The sequence below is a fragment of the Dipodomys ordii genome, unplaced genomic scaffold (assembly GCF_000151885.1).
Source record: "Dipodomys ordii isolate 6190 unplaced genomic scaffold, Dord_2.0 Scaffold180, whole genome shotgun sequence".
Lineage (NCBI taxonomy): Eukaryota > Metazoa > Chordata > Mammalia > Rodentia > Heteromyidae > Dipodomys > Dipodomys ordii.
In genome coordinates, this window is record NW_012267396.1 from 915,867 (window position 1) to 931,090 (window position 15,224).

Consider the following 15,224-nt stretch of genomic DNA (forward strand, 5'->3'; position numbering starts at 1 on the left):
AAAGAAAAAAGCCGGAAGTGGCGCTGTGGCTCAAGTGGTAGAGCACTAGCCTTGAGCTGAAGAGCTGAGGGACAGCGCCCAGGCCCAGAGTTCAGGCTCCAGGACCAGACCCCCCCCCCCAAAAAAAAAGAAAAAAAGAGTCTCATGGACTGTCCTTACCTGGGCTGGCTTCGAACCACAATCCTCAGATCTTAGCCTCCTAAGGAGCTAGGATGACAGGCGTGAGCCACCAGCACATGGCCTCAGAGCCTTTTTTGGACCAAAAGACATTTGTCCCCAACTCAGCCTGTCCCAGCTGCAGCGTCTCACTGGCTCTGGACCCAAACACTGCTGTTCAGGGCAGCTAGGATGGACTTAAAACCAGAGCATGCTGGTGCCAGTGCTCATTCCTGTAATTTGAACTACTCAGGAGGCTGGGTTTGAGGATCATGGTTCAAAGCCAGCTTGGACAGGAAAGTCTGTGAGATTCTCATCTCCAATTAACCACCAAAAAGCCCAAATTGGAACTGTGGTAGAGTGCTAGTCTTAAGCAAAAAATGCTCAGGGACAGCGCCCAGGCCCTGAGTTCAAGTACTGACCACCCCCACCCAAGAAAAACACACAAAACAACTCTGTATCATGGTACCCGGATACGGCTGGTCTCTGGTTTAGGCAGGATGTAGATAAAAAAAAAAAATTGTTTCATCAGGCACAGTGGCTCAAGCCTACAATTCGAATTATGTGGGAGATAGAAATCAGAGGATTGTGGTTTGAGGCCAGCCTGGGTGAAACGTTGGTGAGACTCCCTCCCTCAATGGCTGGACGCAGTGGGACATGCTTGTCACCCCAGCCACATGGGTGGCTCGGTGGCAGCACTGCGGGACGGGGAAGCACTCACGGGAGGCCACAGTCTAGGTCAACCCAGGCACAAAGCAAGACCCTGCCTGGAAAACCAGCCAGCGCTGCCTAGCCAAGATCCAAACCCCAGTACTGCCAAAGGGGTGACAAAAATGATGATGGCGATGAGGATGGTGATGAGGATGATGATGATGATGATGATGGTGAGGAGGAGGAGGAGGATGGTGATGAGGATGATGGTGGTGATGAGGATGGTGAGGAGGAGGAGGAGGATGGTGATGAGGATGATGATGGTGATGGTGAGGAGGAGGAGGAGGATGGTGATGAGGATGATGATGGTGATGAGGATGATGAGGAGGAGGAGGAGGATGGTGATGATGAGGAGGAGGAGGAGGATGGTGATGATGGTGATGAAGAGGAGGATGATGATGGTGGTGATGAGGAGGAGGAGGAGGATGATGATGATGGGGGTCCTGGGGTTTCACTCCCCATTCATTCCAGCAGCCCTGGGCCAGCTCGGTCATCACCCAGGTGCTTCTATGGCTTCTGTGAGGCGCAGGGCCCTGGGAGTGGGGGAGGGGGGCTGGAAGGAAAGGGGCGACCTTGGGCATTGGGAGGAGGCTGGTGGCCAAGGCCTGGGCTGGAAATCCCTGGACAGACTGAGCCGGTGAGCATCTGTTTTGTGCTGACCACGTAGAAAGTGAGTGGAATAAATGACGTTTGAATGAATGAATGAATGAATGAAGACAGGCTTGGCAACTCCTCCCTGAGCCCATATGAGCCCAGGGCCCGGGCTGAGCTGTCCTTGCTGGGACTGGGGTTGGGGTTCAAGCAGACAGAGTTCTCAGATGGGGGGGAGGGGCCGTGGCTCCTCCCACTTCCGGCCACTGGATGGCCATGGCAGAGAGCACCAGGCCCTCCTCCGATCATCTTGGCATCCCTCTGCTCACGCCTCGCCCACAGTTCCTTCTCACCCTGTCTCCTGTTTTTCCCTTGACTGCTCTACTCTTTCCTTTGGATTCCGGGGCCTCCCCACTTCCCCAGCTGCTATTACCCTGAAGAGCTGGTCACCGGGTGGGTATCGCCTGCTGTGTGCCTGCTCCCCGCTGTGCAGATGGGGGCACCCGGGCTGCATGGTCCCATGCCCAGCGCGTAGCAGTCAGGGAGGAACCTGGCCCAGGGAGATGACAGATGGGAAAGATGGGGAGAGGGGGGCCTGGGGACACCCGAGAAGTACCAGGCAGAAGACCCAGAGAGCTGGAGGCAGAGGGAAGGCCCACTGGAGGAGGCTTGCCCCAAGAGACGGGAAGCTCAAAGCCACGCCTCTCCAGGAGGGCGGGGCAGGCTGAGGGCAGAATTTACATTCCCTCCCAGGGGACCTAGAAATCCCTAGTGGGTCCAGGTGAAGGGAGAAGAAGGCACCCTGTGGGCCGCTGTTCCAGACATCCAGGAGGCCTGTAGGAAGTAGTCCATCCGGGACCTTGATGTCCCCCAGTTGTGCTACCCCCTCACTACATCCTCCCATCACACCCCAACTCTATTCTGCCTCCCTGGCCTGGGACTCCCACTGCCCTGAACCTGCACACAGGGCCTGTGAGCCTCACTCATTTTCTTGAGGCAGGAAGATCAAAAGTTCCAGGCCAGCCTTGAGTTCCATAGCAAGAACTGGTCTCAAGAAAACATGCATCTGGGGCTGGGAAGGTGACTCAGAGGTAGAGCGCTTGCCTTGCATGCCTGAGGCCCTAAGTTCGATTCCTCAGCACCACATAAGCAGAAAAAAAAAAGCTGGAAGTGGCGCTGTGGCTCAAGTGGTAGAGCGCTCGCCTTGAGCTGAAGAGCTGAGGGACAGCGCCCAGGCCCAGAGTTCAGGCCCCACGACCGGACCCCCCCCAAAAAAAAAAAAAAGAAAACATGCATGCGCACGCATGAGCACACACACTCACTCTGCTTTATCCAAGAGTCAACTTTGAAGGCCCCACCCCAGAGTCAGGTAGCAGCTTTGCTTAATCTCATATTGTTCTGATACTGTATCCAGCTAAAGCTGTAAGAAAAGGAAATATAATGGCCAAGCTGGGCGCCTATGGCTCAAGCCTGTCATCCTAGCTACTCAGGAGGCTGAGATCTGAGGATCGAGGTTCAAAGTCAGCCCGGGCAGGAAAGTCCATGAGACTCGTATCTCCTATAAGCCACTAGAAAACTGGAAGTGGCGCTGTGAAGTGGTAGAGTGCTTGCCTTGAGCTGAAAAGCTGAGGGACAGCGTCCAAGCCAGAGTTCAGGCCACACGACTGGAGACAATATATATATATATATGGCCAAATAGTAGGAGTTAGCACGCAGTGATGTGATTGCTGGAGCAGAAAAATGTATTAGGACCAGGGCCAGGCACGGTGGCACATGCCTGCAGTCCTGGCACTGAGGCAGAGAGAAGCTGAGACATAAGGACAGAGTTTCAGGCCAGCCCCAGCAAGACCTTGTTTCAGAAAAGGGGGGCGGGGGAGAAAAGGAAAAAAAGGAGACCCCATACTGCTAGGTACACAGATAAAGTGGTAACCTTCATTTATCTGCACAACCTACACTCCAGCCATGAAGGAGGATGGATGAAGAGGAGGGGGCGTGGCCTGTCTGGGGGCGTGGCTCCGTGGCGGAGCGCTTGCCTAGCATGTGCATGGTCCTGCATTTCATCCTCTGCACTCCAAAAGAAAAAGGAAGAAGGGTGGAAAGATGGAAGACTGCAAACAAGAAACTTGTAGAAACTCTGGTTTTAACCCCGGCAGTTGGCAGATGTGTGGTGTTTTCTGGCCAGTGGCTGTGCTACGGTTGATCTCCGCCACTCGCTTGACAGCCTTGTGTTAGAGCTGCTCTCAGCCTGGCACTGGGGTCAGAGACGGATGATCGGGACTCAGGTGTCGGGGGGTCAGCTGGCCCTGCACCTTCAGGGCCGCCAACCCCCCCCCCCCGAAGCACCAGCCTTTGTTGACTTGCACAGACAACCTAAAATCTCAGCTTAGCCAGATCTGCTCTCGCCTTCCACGTGCCCAGGCTGTTTGCCTCAGACCCCGCGTTGCATGCAAGAGCCATCTGCCTCTGTCCATACCGGGTCACTGGGTTCCCCCCGGGAAAGAACCCCAGCCCATGCCACCGGGGCCCCAGGCCCCCATCACGCCCACCTCTCATCTCAATGCACCCTTTCTCTGCTTTGATTTCAGTGCCCAGCAAAGGAGCACACAACTGAACAAGAAGAGAGCCATCCCAAACCAGGTAGCTGCCCGGTTGTGTCCTCCCCCCGCCCCCACTCTACCCTAGGGGCGGGAGGGCCGTAGGGGTGACCAGCAACCTCCCCCCCCATCTTGGCATGGGCAATGCCTTACTAGGAGCCAACACCCTAGGACCAGGCCGTCCACTGACAGCCTCAGGATTCCATGTTGATGTCCACGTTTCTGGAACATGCTGGCACTCTGGTAGCCTGGGGTGGGGGGAGAGGGGATTTCACAGAGGCTGACGTCAGAACTTGCTCTTCGAAGCGGAAGTGTCAAGGTTCTGCAAGGAAATCGGGTTTCCCAGTCTCTGCCCGTAGATGGCGCCACGTGAGGTTCGTGGCCCGTCAGCTCAGGGAAGGCTGGGTGGGTCGCACCCCACACCTGCCGCCCTGATGTCTGACCCCACCAGAGGCCTAGTAACGGCTTTATACATGCCGGTGTTCGATTTTTTTTTTTTTTTAAAAAAGAGAACACATCAGCTTTGCAAAATTTCTACCACTGTTCCCTCCCCTCCCCCCACCCTTCTCCACATCAGGCCCCGTGCGGTGGGGGCTGAGGCTGGCTGTCTTATCTTGCACGATTCTAGAGCCAGATAGAAAAGAGAATGTAACCGCTGCATGATTGTTTTGTTGTTTTATTGGGGTTTTTTTTTTTTGCTTGCCTAGGTAATAATGTACATTGTTGCTTTTTCTTTAATTTTGTGAGATGATAATGAATTAAATATTAACACCATGAATATAATTAATAGCATGTAATTTTTTTTCTTTTGCTGTTTTTTTTCTCCCTGCTCTCCTCTTCTCCCATTATTGTGCTTTTTCCTGCTTTTTCTCCGTCCCCTCATGTCCCCTTCATCTCTTTTCCTCCTACTCTGCCTTGATTTACCCACAACCCTAACTTTGCATTCTCAAAGGGGGAGATCTTGGTAAGTACCTGCTTAGTGTGGTAGCAAACCTTAGAGATTTCCAGTAGTGACAGAGGCCCTGCCTACCCTGTAAGAGTCTCTTTCCCCCAAAAAATAACCAAAAAAGACCATTTCGAAACAATCAAACTAACCTGAACGTCTGTCAAATTTATGCATTGCCCTGGTTGTCTGTTGCTCTCATAAAAAATGCTAACCTTACCGCCATGTTTGTGGAAGGCCCTGTCCTCTAGCTGGTTCCTGTAGGCTCAGCCTTGGTGTCCTGTAGTTGAGGGGTGGCAGCCACGCAGCAGACACTGCCCCTGCTTCCCCTTTGCCCCCTGGCCAGGAAGCTCAAGCTCTACTGGACTTCATTTTTACCACTGCCTCTCCTTCCAACTCCAGTGCAGACATCACTCGCCGATCACAGCATGATTTTCATATACAGAATTTGCTCTTTTTCCCCCTGTGCTCCTGGCAGTCAAGGCTAATGGACTCAGTACTTTCCCCCTTGTGCTGTTCTTCCATTGCACAGCCCTGGCAGGCGTTGCTAATCAATCCTAGCATTCTTTACTCATAAGCCTGTCACCGTTCCCCAGTCTGTGGCCAGTGTTGACTAACTGATTGAGGTATTTTTTTCCCCTCCCCTGTGATGTTCCCTGCTGTATCCATGGCAGGCATAACTAATCAATCAGACCTTTCCCCCCACCCACCCCTTGGATACTGTCACTAGCCTCTCTCCTCCATGGCAGATAAGGGACTTGGTGAGGCTGTCCTGTTGTGCCTTCTCCCTCCCATTATCTTTTGCCAAGGACAGACATCACTAATTGAGCCTAGCTTTTTTTTTTTTTCTTGCCATGTCCCTCATTTTTACCACTGTGCTCTGGGCATCTTCTCCCAGGTCAGCTGGTGAGGCCCTTGAAGGTGTGTTGTATTGGCCAACGCTTCTTTGTGTGAGGCCAAGTGGCCAGCCATCTTTTAGCCCATCTGAGGTGTACCCCAAAAACAGCCCTCAGAGAGGCCCCTTTGTCCAAGACATCCTGTCAGTGCCAGCTGCTGAGGACTGGGCAGCCCTACCCCCGGCCCCCGGCCCCCGTCAGACCTTCTGGGAGCTCCGGGATCTTCTCAGGAGCTGAGCCAGTTCTGTGCCAGGGCCTTGGTGTGTCTGGATCGCAGTGGGTACTGATAGGGTCTAAGCACCAGCGGGCTGGGCCGGCAGGCGGATGGACGGCATCGCTCTGCCTCAGGCTTTTTTCCCTCCCCTAGAGCCCCTTGAACTTGAACTGTCGCCTCCAGCAAACAGGCCAGACCCAGATAGACCATTCTTTTCCTCCAGGATTCCCCACCCTGGCCACAAAGCCATGAGTGCAGCAGGGTGGGGGGATGTGGGGGGCCATGTTTTCCATCCTTGACCAGGACCCTCACCCTTGCCCTGCCTGCTTCCTGCCTGTTGCTCACGCTGCCCCAGGCTGGTCTTCCTCCCGCATGCCTTTCCTGACCTCCCCGAGAAGCCCTGAGCCCTGCCCACCCCCAGCCCGCCTCCCCAGCTTCCTCCCTAGCCCAGGCCCCCAACCTACTGCTCCCCAGGAAGGAGCGGTACCCCTCCCACAGGCAGCTCCCTAAATGGCTTAAAGGGGCCTGTCCCGCACCCTAAAGCCTGAGCAGCAGGCTGTGAATGCCCCCTAGGCCCAGATAAAGCCAGGCCTCCAAGGGCCGGTCAGGCTGGCTGCACCACGCAGTGCCCATCTCAGCCTTCACGGCTACAGCCTTTGTCACCAGGAAGCCCCCACCCTCAGTGGAAGGACAGAGCGTGGGGGGAGGGGGGCTACTATGCAGAGTTGCTGGGGGAGCGGGGGGGGGGGGGGACAACAGGTTAAGTAAGCAAAGTGAAGCTCTTCCTGCCAAGAAGACATCCCAGCCCCAGACTGACCCCTGGAGGCCCCAGCCCAGCAGCTGGGGGGGGGGGGGGATTGAACGCCAGCTGTTCCCAGCTGTCCTGGCCACACACAGACTACAGGCTGCCCTGCCTGTGCTTCCCACTCCCCCCCCCCCCCCCCACGCCATCCCCAGTCTAGAGTGGGGAAGGATCTGATCCCCCCCCCCTCAGGCTACCTATAACTAGCTTTCAGGTGAGTCCCAGGATAGGCCTGGCTTTTGCCTCCACGCTGGTGACAGTCATGTCAAGCCCCCCAGGGGGCCTCCGAGCCTCCCACTTATCCTCACCCCTCATGGCTCCTTTAGAGTCTTCTAGGCTGCCATCTTTGGCCCCCTTTTCCCAGGTAGGAGGGGGTTACCCAGGCCCTGATAATGCAGAGTGAAGGTAACAGGCAAAGCTGTGATGGGGGGGGGGGGCATTTATTACTCTGTTCCAAAAGCAAGGCAAGAAAGACCCAATATAAGCCAGGCACTGTAGCTGGAATCCTAGCTGCTCAGGAGGTTGAGATCTGACGGTGGCAGGTTCAAAGCCAGCCTGAATAATAAACTATTCAAAAAAGAAAAACTGGAAGTAGAGCTGTGGCTAGCCTTGAGCAAAAAGAAAGAAGCTCAGGGACCCCCACTGGGCCCCAGGCCCTGAGTTCAAGCCCCAGGGCTGGCACACACCAACCAGCCACCATTTAACAACTTGGGTGACCCCTCAGTGACTGCCATCTTCAGGTCATGTCCAGTGGCACGGAGGGCTCAGCCAGAGGAATGCAGTTCCTCACAAGCACGCGTCCCCCGCCCCCAGGCCCCTTCCCGGGGTCCCCTCCAGCAGGCAAGCATCTGCTTCGCCTCTGCGTAGATAGAGCCAGCCCTCAGCACAGAGGAGCACCCACAGGGTGCCAGGGACCTGCTGTCTGTCTGTGTGTCTTGTCTGCACACCTACCCACGCGTCTTCCAGGTTTCCAACTGGGCATGCTTGGGGCGAGGCGGGTATGTGGCTTGGAGCTGTGTGCCACCGTCCCTGGCTTCTCGCCTGGCTGTGGGGGGTGAGGGCTCGGGTCGCTGTGCTGGAGGGGGTGGCCAGGCAGCAGGGTGCCATCCCCCACTAAAGCACATCGTCCCCTCCAGGTGATCCGCAGGGGCTGGCTCACAATCAACAACATCAGCTTGATGAAGGGGGGCTCTAAGGAGTACTGGTTTGTGCTGACGGCCGAATCGCTGTCCTGGTACAAGGACGAAGAGGTGAGTGGAGATGGGCAGGGTTGAGTGTAGTGGCACCCACCCATCATCTCAGCATGTGAGAGGCTGTGGCAGGAAGATCTAGAGGGCAAGGGAAGCCTGGGCCGCCGTGTGAGCCCAGGCCAGGCAGGGCACGTGCCCTCTGGCCACTGGCCCAACCTCTGCCCTGACAGGGTAGCTGTGTAACTTCAGTGAAAGCCACACTTCTTTGGGATGACAGCTTGTTGTTCCTCACATCACCCACAGGGGGCGCTGTTGCCCTGTAAACTGTCCACCTGGGCTGCATTGGAGCGGGCTGTGGGCACTTAGGCTCCTCCTCCAATCCCCGGGAGCCTGGTGACCTGGTGGTCCCCGGCTGCAAGGCTACCCAGTGCCCAAGCTCCACCTGGCCTGCCACCACCATGACCCGTGAACTCGCCTGCACAGTCCATGTATGAGTCCCCGATCACACAGCTGCTGTGGGGGGGGGGGCCGGGCACCCCACTAACAGAAGGGAGTGGGTGTGGACGATTTCAGAGCTGAGAGCTCGGGGCGGGCAGTAATGGCTTTCCAAGCTCTAGGGCAGGTGATCAGGCTCCTGGCACGCACTCGGTCGCTTGTCCTGCTGGTCACCTCCATTCATTCCCCCTGACGTGGAGAGAGCACCTCACCGTGCACGGTTAGAGAGTTGGGGTTCAGAGGCAGGGCCCTAGGGTCCTGGGCCAGCTCTGGGGTGTGGCATGGTGCTGGGTGAGCTGGAGCATTTAGTCAGTCGTGGGGCTTGAACTCTGGGCCTGGGCGCTGTCCCTCAGCTCTTCAGCTCAAGGCCAGCGCTAAACCTCTAGAGCCACAGCGCCGCCACTTCTGGTTTTCTGCTGGTTCACTGGAGATGAGTCTCACGGACTTTCCTACCTGGGCTGGCTTTGAACCTAGATCCTCAGATCTCAGCCTCCTGAGGGGCTGGGATTACAGGCGTGAGCCCCAGCGCCCGGCGTCTGGTTACTTCTAAAGCCATCTCACCCAGATCTGTCCCTCAGGGTTTAGGAGAGCGCTGTGCTGGAGACCCAGGCCCAGCCTGTGTCCTTGCGGCTCCCCTCAGAGCAAGGTAACTGTGCTTCATCATGGCCCCCAGGAAGGAGCAGGCCTTGGGAAGCCGGCAAGAGTGACCTCAACTCTCCGATTGTAAACACCTTCAGGCCTGCCTGGGGGCTGGGGCCACCCCCCCTTTCCTACCCCCACCCCCACCCAGCAGTGGTGGCTTGTCTTAGGTCATGGAACTGAGGCTGGGCCCCTCCCCCACCCAGGCTGATGTGATTAGGGGAGGGGCGGGGCTTGGGGGTCTTTCCCCTCTCCAAATCAGGCCACAGACTCATCCTGGCTAGGAACAGATGCCCAAGGGGCGGCCCCATGGGGGTCCTTCTGAAGTCCGGGTTTGGGGTGAGCATTTTTCAAGGGATTCTAGGTGGCCTCAGCCTCCCCCAGGAAGCTCTGATCGCCTTCTCCTGGAGGCTCCAAATGGTCTGGGTGACCCAGTGGGTGCGGCTTCGCCTTTGTCCCCACAGCCCTGGGCTTGGGTGCCTCTGGGGCGACGGCCCAGAGCCCCAGGCCTCTGGGGGACCCAAGCCTATTTGTTCTGTGTCATGTCAGCTGTCCTCCAGGTGGGACTCCAAGATGGAGAATCTCTGAAGGGGTTTTGTGTTGGTTCTGGGGGCTGGTCCATGGGCTTGCACTCAGGGCCTGGGCACTGGCCCTGAGCTTTTGTGCTCAAGGCCAGCGCTCTACCACTTGAGTCACAGCTCCACTTCCAGTTTTTTGGTGACTCATTGGAGATGAGCTTCTCATGGACTTGCCTGCCTGGGCTGGCTTTGAACCACGATCCTCAGATCTGAGCCTCCTGAGTGACTAGGATTACAGGCGTGAGCCACCCGTTCCTGGCCCTCGGCTTTGTCTCTAGCACACAGAAAAAACCAAAGGCGGTTCCACTCTTGATTTTTGGTGGCTCAGGGGTTTGGAGCCTGGGAAGGTGGCTCTGTGCTAGCCTTGAGCTGAAGAGCTGAGGAACAGCACCCAGGCCCAGAGTCAGGCCCCACAATCGACCAAAAACAGGGGAAGATCGGCTTGCCCTCCCCCCAAGCCCAGTCTTAGGAGTTTCTCTTCTGTGCCCAGGGTGGTTCCCATTATCTACGGATCAAAAACAGGACCTTGACTCTCACTCGGGACCCCAGACCAGAGGCGCAGCCCCCGCCCCCCAGCATAGCCAGATCCTGAAAGGGGCCCTGTGTGTACCCCACACACAAAGCAGGCCGAGATCATGAGAGGCCATGGTCTCCCCCACCACATTGCCTGCCTGCGGGGAGCCCTAACCCCCCCGCCCCCCAGGGGCCAAGCGGCCTTGGCCAAGAAGCCAGGGAGAGAGGCAAGACAGCAGGATTTCTTTATTTCAGAAATGGACACGAGGACATTTCCATCTACAGGGCAGGGTGAGGGGGTTCCCCCCCCCGCCCCAGGCCTCGAGGCCTTCACCCTCTGCCTCTCCTTCCCACCCAAGCCTTTTGGGGCCAGTCTTCACCCCAGTTGGAAAGGGGGTCATGCAAGATGCCACTTACCTCTGTCTGGGGTCAGCCTGGCTTGGGGGGGGAAATGCCAGGAAGGGGCTGGTGGCGAGGGCGAGGGGGGGTCCCATTCTGATGTGCGTGCCGACCCAGCCTAACCAGTGTGCAGACTACTGTACACATCACAGCCGCCTGAACAGGTAGTCTGAACACTGGGATGGCGAGGCCAGCTGTCTGTCTGTCCGTCTGTCTGTCCCTGGGTTCCCCGGGGTGGTCCTCATGCAGGCGTGGAAGCCGCTGCTGCTCCAGCCGCCACCGCTGCGTCCATCGTCCATCGTCTCGTCTGACGTGGCGGGGCGGGCAGGCGGGCGCTCGCATCTGGAGAAAGTTGTAGATTTTCAGGAAATCCAAAGGCGGCAGGGGAGGGGGGGAGGGGAGGAGGGTGGGCCGGAGGGGAAGGGATGGGGAGGGGTTGGGGTCGGTGGGTGGCCTCTGCCCAGGAGGAGGACCTGGGGGAGGGCGGGGGTCGGAGTGGGAGGAGGGGTGGTGTATGCCTGCCTGTGTGTCTGTGTGCGTGTTTGTGCGCCTGTGTGCACGCGCGTGTGTGTGTGTGCCTGCACGTGTGCATGCCTGTGTGTGTCTGTGTTTGTGCGCACACGCTATGTCAGGCTCATGGGCCCGGGGCCGCAGGAAGGCAGCCGCAGCCGCGTCCTGGGCGGAATTACACTATAAACATTTCCAGATGTGGCGTCTCTGCTCGGGTCTGGATAGATGGCCTGTGACTCAGTGCCTTGGCCTAGCCGGCTGCTGGAAGCTTCCTCCCCCATGACACCACAGGGTGGGGGCAGCTGAGGCCCCTCAGCTCACTTCCAGGCTGCCGGGAGACTGGGGTGAGGGGGTGGGGGCGCTCCTGACAAGGCCCCTGGCTTGTTCTAAAGCGTCCCCCCCCAAGTCCTCCCCCCCAGAGGTGGGTGGGACCAGGCCCTGCATTCCACCACTGAGCGGGCGTCTGGCTGCCTTTCTTGGCAGGGCCCCCTCCCCTTGGGCTCCCCGGCTCCAGCTTGCACTTGGGCACGAATAGTCCTTCCACCATTGGCTGCCTGGCCCTGGGCCTGAGCTCTGCCCTGGTGCTTGCCCAGTCTAGAAAGCTGATGAGCCTGGAGCCGGTTTTAAGAGCCACAATAGAAAGTTCCTGAGAAGCAGGCACCAGGGTATAGGTTTGTAACTCCAGCAATCAGGAGGATCACAAATTCGAGGCCAGCCCGACTCCACAGTAAGACACTATGTAAAAAAAAATAAAATAAAAGTTGGGTGCTGATGGCTCACGCCTGTCATCCTAACTACCCAGGAGGCTGAGATCTGAGGATCATGGTTCAAAGCCAGCCTGGGCAAGAAAGTCCACGAGACTCTTATTTCCAATAAACCACTAGAAAACCAGAAGTGGCACTGTGGCTCAAGTGGTAGAGCGCTCTCCTTGAGCTGAAGACCTGAGAGACAGCTCCCAGGCCCAGAGTTCAAGCCCCATGACCAACAAAAAATGAAGGAAGAAGGAAGGGAGGGAGGGAAAACAGAAAAGTAGCTGGGCTCCAGTGCCTCAGGCCTGTAATCCTAGCTATTCACGAGGCTGAGATCTTAGGGTCGTAGTTTGAAGCCAATGAAACTCTTCTCTCTATTTAGCTACCAAAAGGCCACAAGGGGAGCTGTGGCTCACATGGTTGAGCGCCAGACTCCAGCACAAAACAGGGCCTGTTGGCACTGGCTCTGTAGTCAGCAGTCCCCACCTCCCATCCCAGGGTTGAAAGTGGTCCTCATTGACAGGCGGGGAAATTAAGGCACAGAGTAGGAAGGCTGTCCAGAGTCTGGCCTTATCCAGCCACCCGCATGCCCCTGGCACCCTGCCCCTCCATGACAGAGGTCGCTCAGAGGTTCACACTGTCCGCCTCCCCCTCTGGGTGCAGTGTCACCCCAAGTCTTCAGGAGTGGGTGCTGAGCATGCAGCCAGAGCTGCAGCTGCTCAGACTCCAGTGGAGAGGCAACTTGCGGCTTCCTGATCTAGGGTGGGGCGTGGCCCGGTGGGGGCGTGGTTGTGCTGGGGCGTGGCCTGCTGGCTGGGGGCGTGGCTCGATCCTAGAGCACCAAACTAGCCAGTTGGAGACACAGTTCCGTCCCCAGTATTGAACCAGAATGCTTTCCAGTACTCTGGAATTGTCTGAAGAAGTTGAGTCTTACCCCTGCCTCCACTTGCCCCTCTGTGCCTCAGTCTCCCTCCTGGTAAACTCACTCCCAGACTCCATATGCTCAGCTGGGAGGGAGGCCACCCCACGGCTGTATTCTGTGCACAGAGTGGGCCGTTCTGACACTGGCGGGCCAGGTCTACAGTGAACAAATTTGTATGAGCATCCCTGGCTTCCAGAATCTTCCAAGTCAATACAGCTGGCTGTGGCATGGGCCACTAAGAGCAAGATATATCGTGGTCCAGAGTGCGGTCTCTTCTGCACCCGAGGCTGGCAAGGAGGGAGCCCTGTGGACCCTGGAGAAAGACGCTCTAAGCGGATAGCCTAGATGTGCAAAGGCCCTGGGGCGGGAAGCCTGTGGCTAGCACCAGTCTTGGGCTAGTCCTTGCTGTGCCCTCCAGCCTGGAACTGTGACACCCTCCCGCTCCCCCCCTCAGGAAAAGGAGAAAAAGTACATGCTGCCTCTGGACAACCTCAAAATCCGCGATGTGGAAAAGGGCTTCATGTCTAACAAGCACGTGTTCGCCATCTTCAACACGGAGCAGAGGTGAGCGCCCCCTGGAGGCCTGGGGGACCCTGTGCAGACCCCACGTTCTCGAAAGGGCGACCCAGCCACGTGTGGTGACACACGCCTGTCCTCCCAGCTGCGTGGGAAGTGTGAAAAAGTGGAGGGCACCATGGGCCTCGCGGGCGCCCTCTGGTGGCCCTGGGGAGGAACAGCTTGTGGAGGGACTGGGCTGGCCTGGGGGAGAGGGGGGCGCAGGGTGGGGTCTGCCAGATGAGCCAGTTCCTCCTAGAGAGGGGTGAGGGCTTGGGCCTGTGGCTCTGGGGGACTCGGTGGGGACGGCAGGCAGTGGGTGTGGGGCAGGCAGGGGTAGTCCTGAAGAAGCACTGAGGGCTGGGTGGAGGTCTGGCCTGGTATGTGTGAGGCCCTGGGATCCATCAGCACGGGAAGAAAATGTTTAACAGCTAGACACCAGGCCGGGTCATCCTAGCTACTCAGGAGGCTGAGATCTGAGGATCAGGGTCCAAAGCCAGCCTGGGCAGGAAAGTCTGTGAGACTTATCTCCAGTGAACCACCAGCAAAGCCAAAAGCAGAGCTGTGGCTCAAGTGGTAGAGCGCCAGCCCTGGGCACCAGCGCTCAGGCACAGCGCCCAGTCCCTGAGTTCAAGCCCCAGGACTGACACACAGAAAAAGGAAAAGCAGTTTGCACCCAGTGTGGTGGAGCACACAGAGGCGCAGGCTGAAGGATGGAGAGTTCTAGACCAGCCCAGGGTACCTAGTGACGCCTTGCCCCTCCCCCCAAAAAAGCAGGGTGCATGCCTCCTGGGGCGCAGGGCTGCCACGTGGGCGGAGAGCACTGCTGCAGACCTGGGTTGGAGAGGTGCATCGGGACACGCGCAGGGCTTGCTGGGAGGCTTTGGCCCCCGGTGCTGCAGTGGGCACACGTTCCATCCCGGGAGCCCGGGGTGGGAGGGACAGAGCCCCGGGCCCAAGGTCCCGATCTCCCCGCCAGGAATGTCTACAAGGACCTGCGACAGATCGAGCTGGCTTGCGACTCCCAGGAAGATGTGGACAGCTGGAAGGCCTCATTCCTGAGAGCCGGGGTCTACCCCGAGAAGGACCAGGCAAGGAGGGATGCTGGGAAGGCCATGGCAGGGTGTCATGAGAATCCAGAAAGTTCTGCAGCTAAAGCCCTGACCTGGGAGGAGGGGGGGAGGGGGACTGTGTCCCAGGCCCCCTGGCGCCACCTGCCCCCCTCACCGTGCGTGGTCCCCTTGCAGGCTGAGAGCGAGGACGGAGCTCAGGAGAACACGTTCTCCATGGACCCGCAGCTGGAGCGGCAGGTGGAGACCATCCGCAACCTGGTGGACTCGTACGTGGCCATCATCAACAAGTCCATCCGCGACCTCATGCCAAAGACCATCATGCATCTCATGATCAACAACGTGAGTGTGTCCCCACCCAGCCTGGCCTCGGGGACACTGAGCGGGCTCCTGGCCCTGTTCAATAAGGTCATCGCAGCCATCACCACGGAGAGACGTGCGCACTTCATCACAGTCAGTGTTTGGCGGCCAGGCTTTGAACTCAAAGACCTCGGGCTCTCACTCAGTTTACTTGCTTAGGCTGGTGCTCTACCACTTGAGCCATGCCTCCAGTCCAGTTTTTTTTGACTGGTTAATTAGAAGATGGTGTCTTGCAGACTTCTGCCTCGAATTGTAATCCTCCAGATCTCAGCCTCCTGGCTGAGGAATCACTTGAGGAAGAGCTAAATGTGGTGATTTGTGCATTCTCCCCCCCCCC

The 15,224-nt window shown here is 57.7% G+C and overlaps 1 protein-coding gene across 7 annotated transcripts in view; it reads left to right on the forward strand.

Annotated features, from left to right (window-relative positions):
• The window catches only part of Dnm2 (dynamin 2), a 69,219-nt gene that overhangs the window by 50,164 nt on the left and 3,831 nt on the right, over positions 1 to 15,224 (forward strand). For 5 of the 7 annotated variants that reach the window (XM_013034017.1, XM_013034016.1, XM_013034013.1 and 2 more), the window contains exons 13-18: positions 4,044 to 4,095; positions 5,005 to 5,016; positions 8,044 to 8,157; positions 13,357 to 13,466; positions 14,437 to 14,548; positions 14,705 to 14,869. In XM_013034017.1, coding sequence (XP_012889471.1) covers positions 4,044 to 4,095; positions 5,005 to 5,016; positions 8,044 to 8,157; positions 13,357 to 13,466; positions 14,437 to 14,548; positions 14,705 to 14,869 — 565 coding nt within the window. The remainder of the gene's footprint in view (positions 1 to 4,043; positions 4,096 to 5,004; positions 5,017 to 8,043; positions 8,158 to 13,356; positions 13,467 to 14,436; positions 14,549 to 14,704; positions 14,870 to 15,224) is intronic. The other 2 variants (XM_013034018.1, XM_013034014.1) reach the window with 1 other exon arrangement.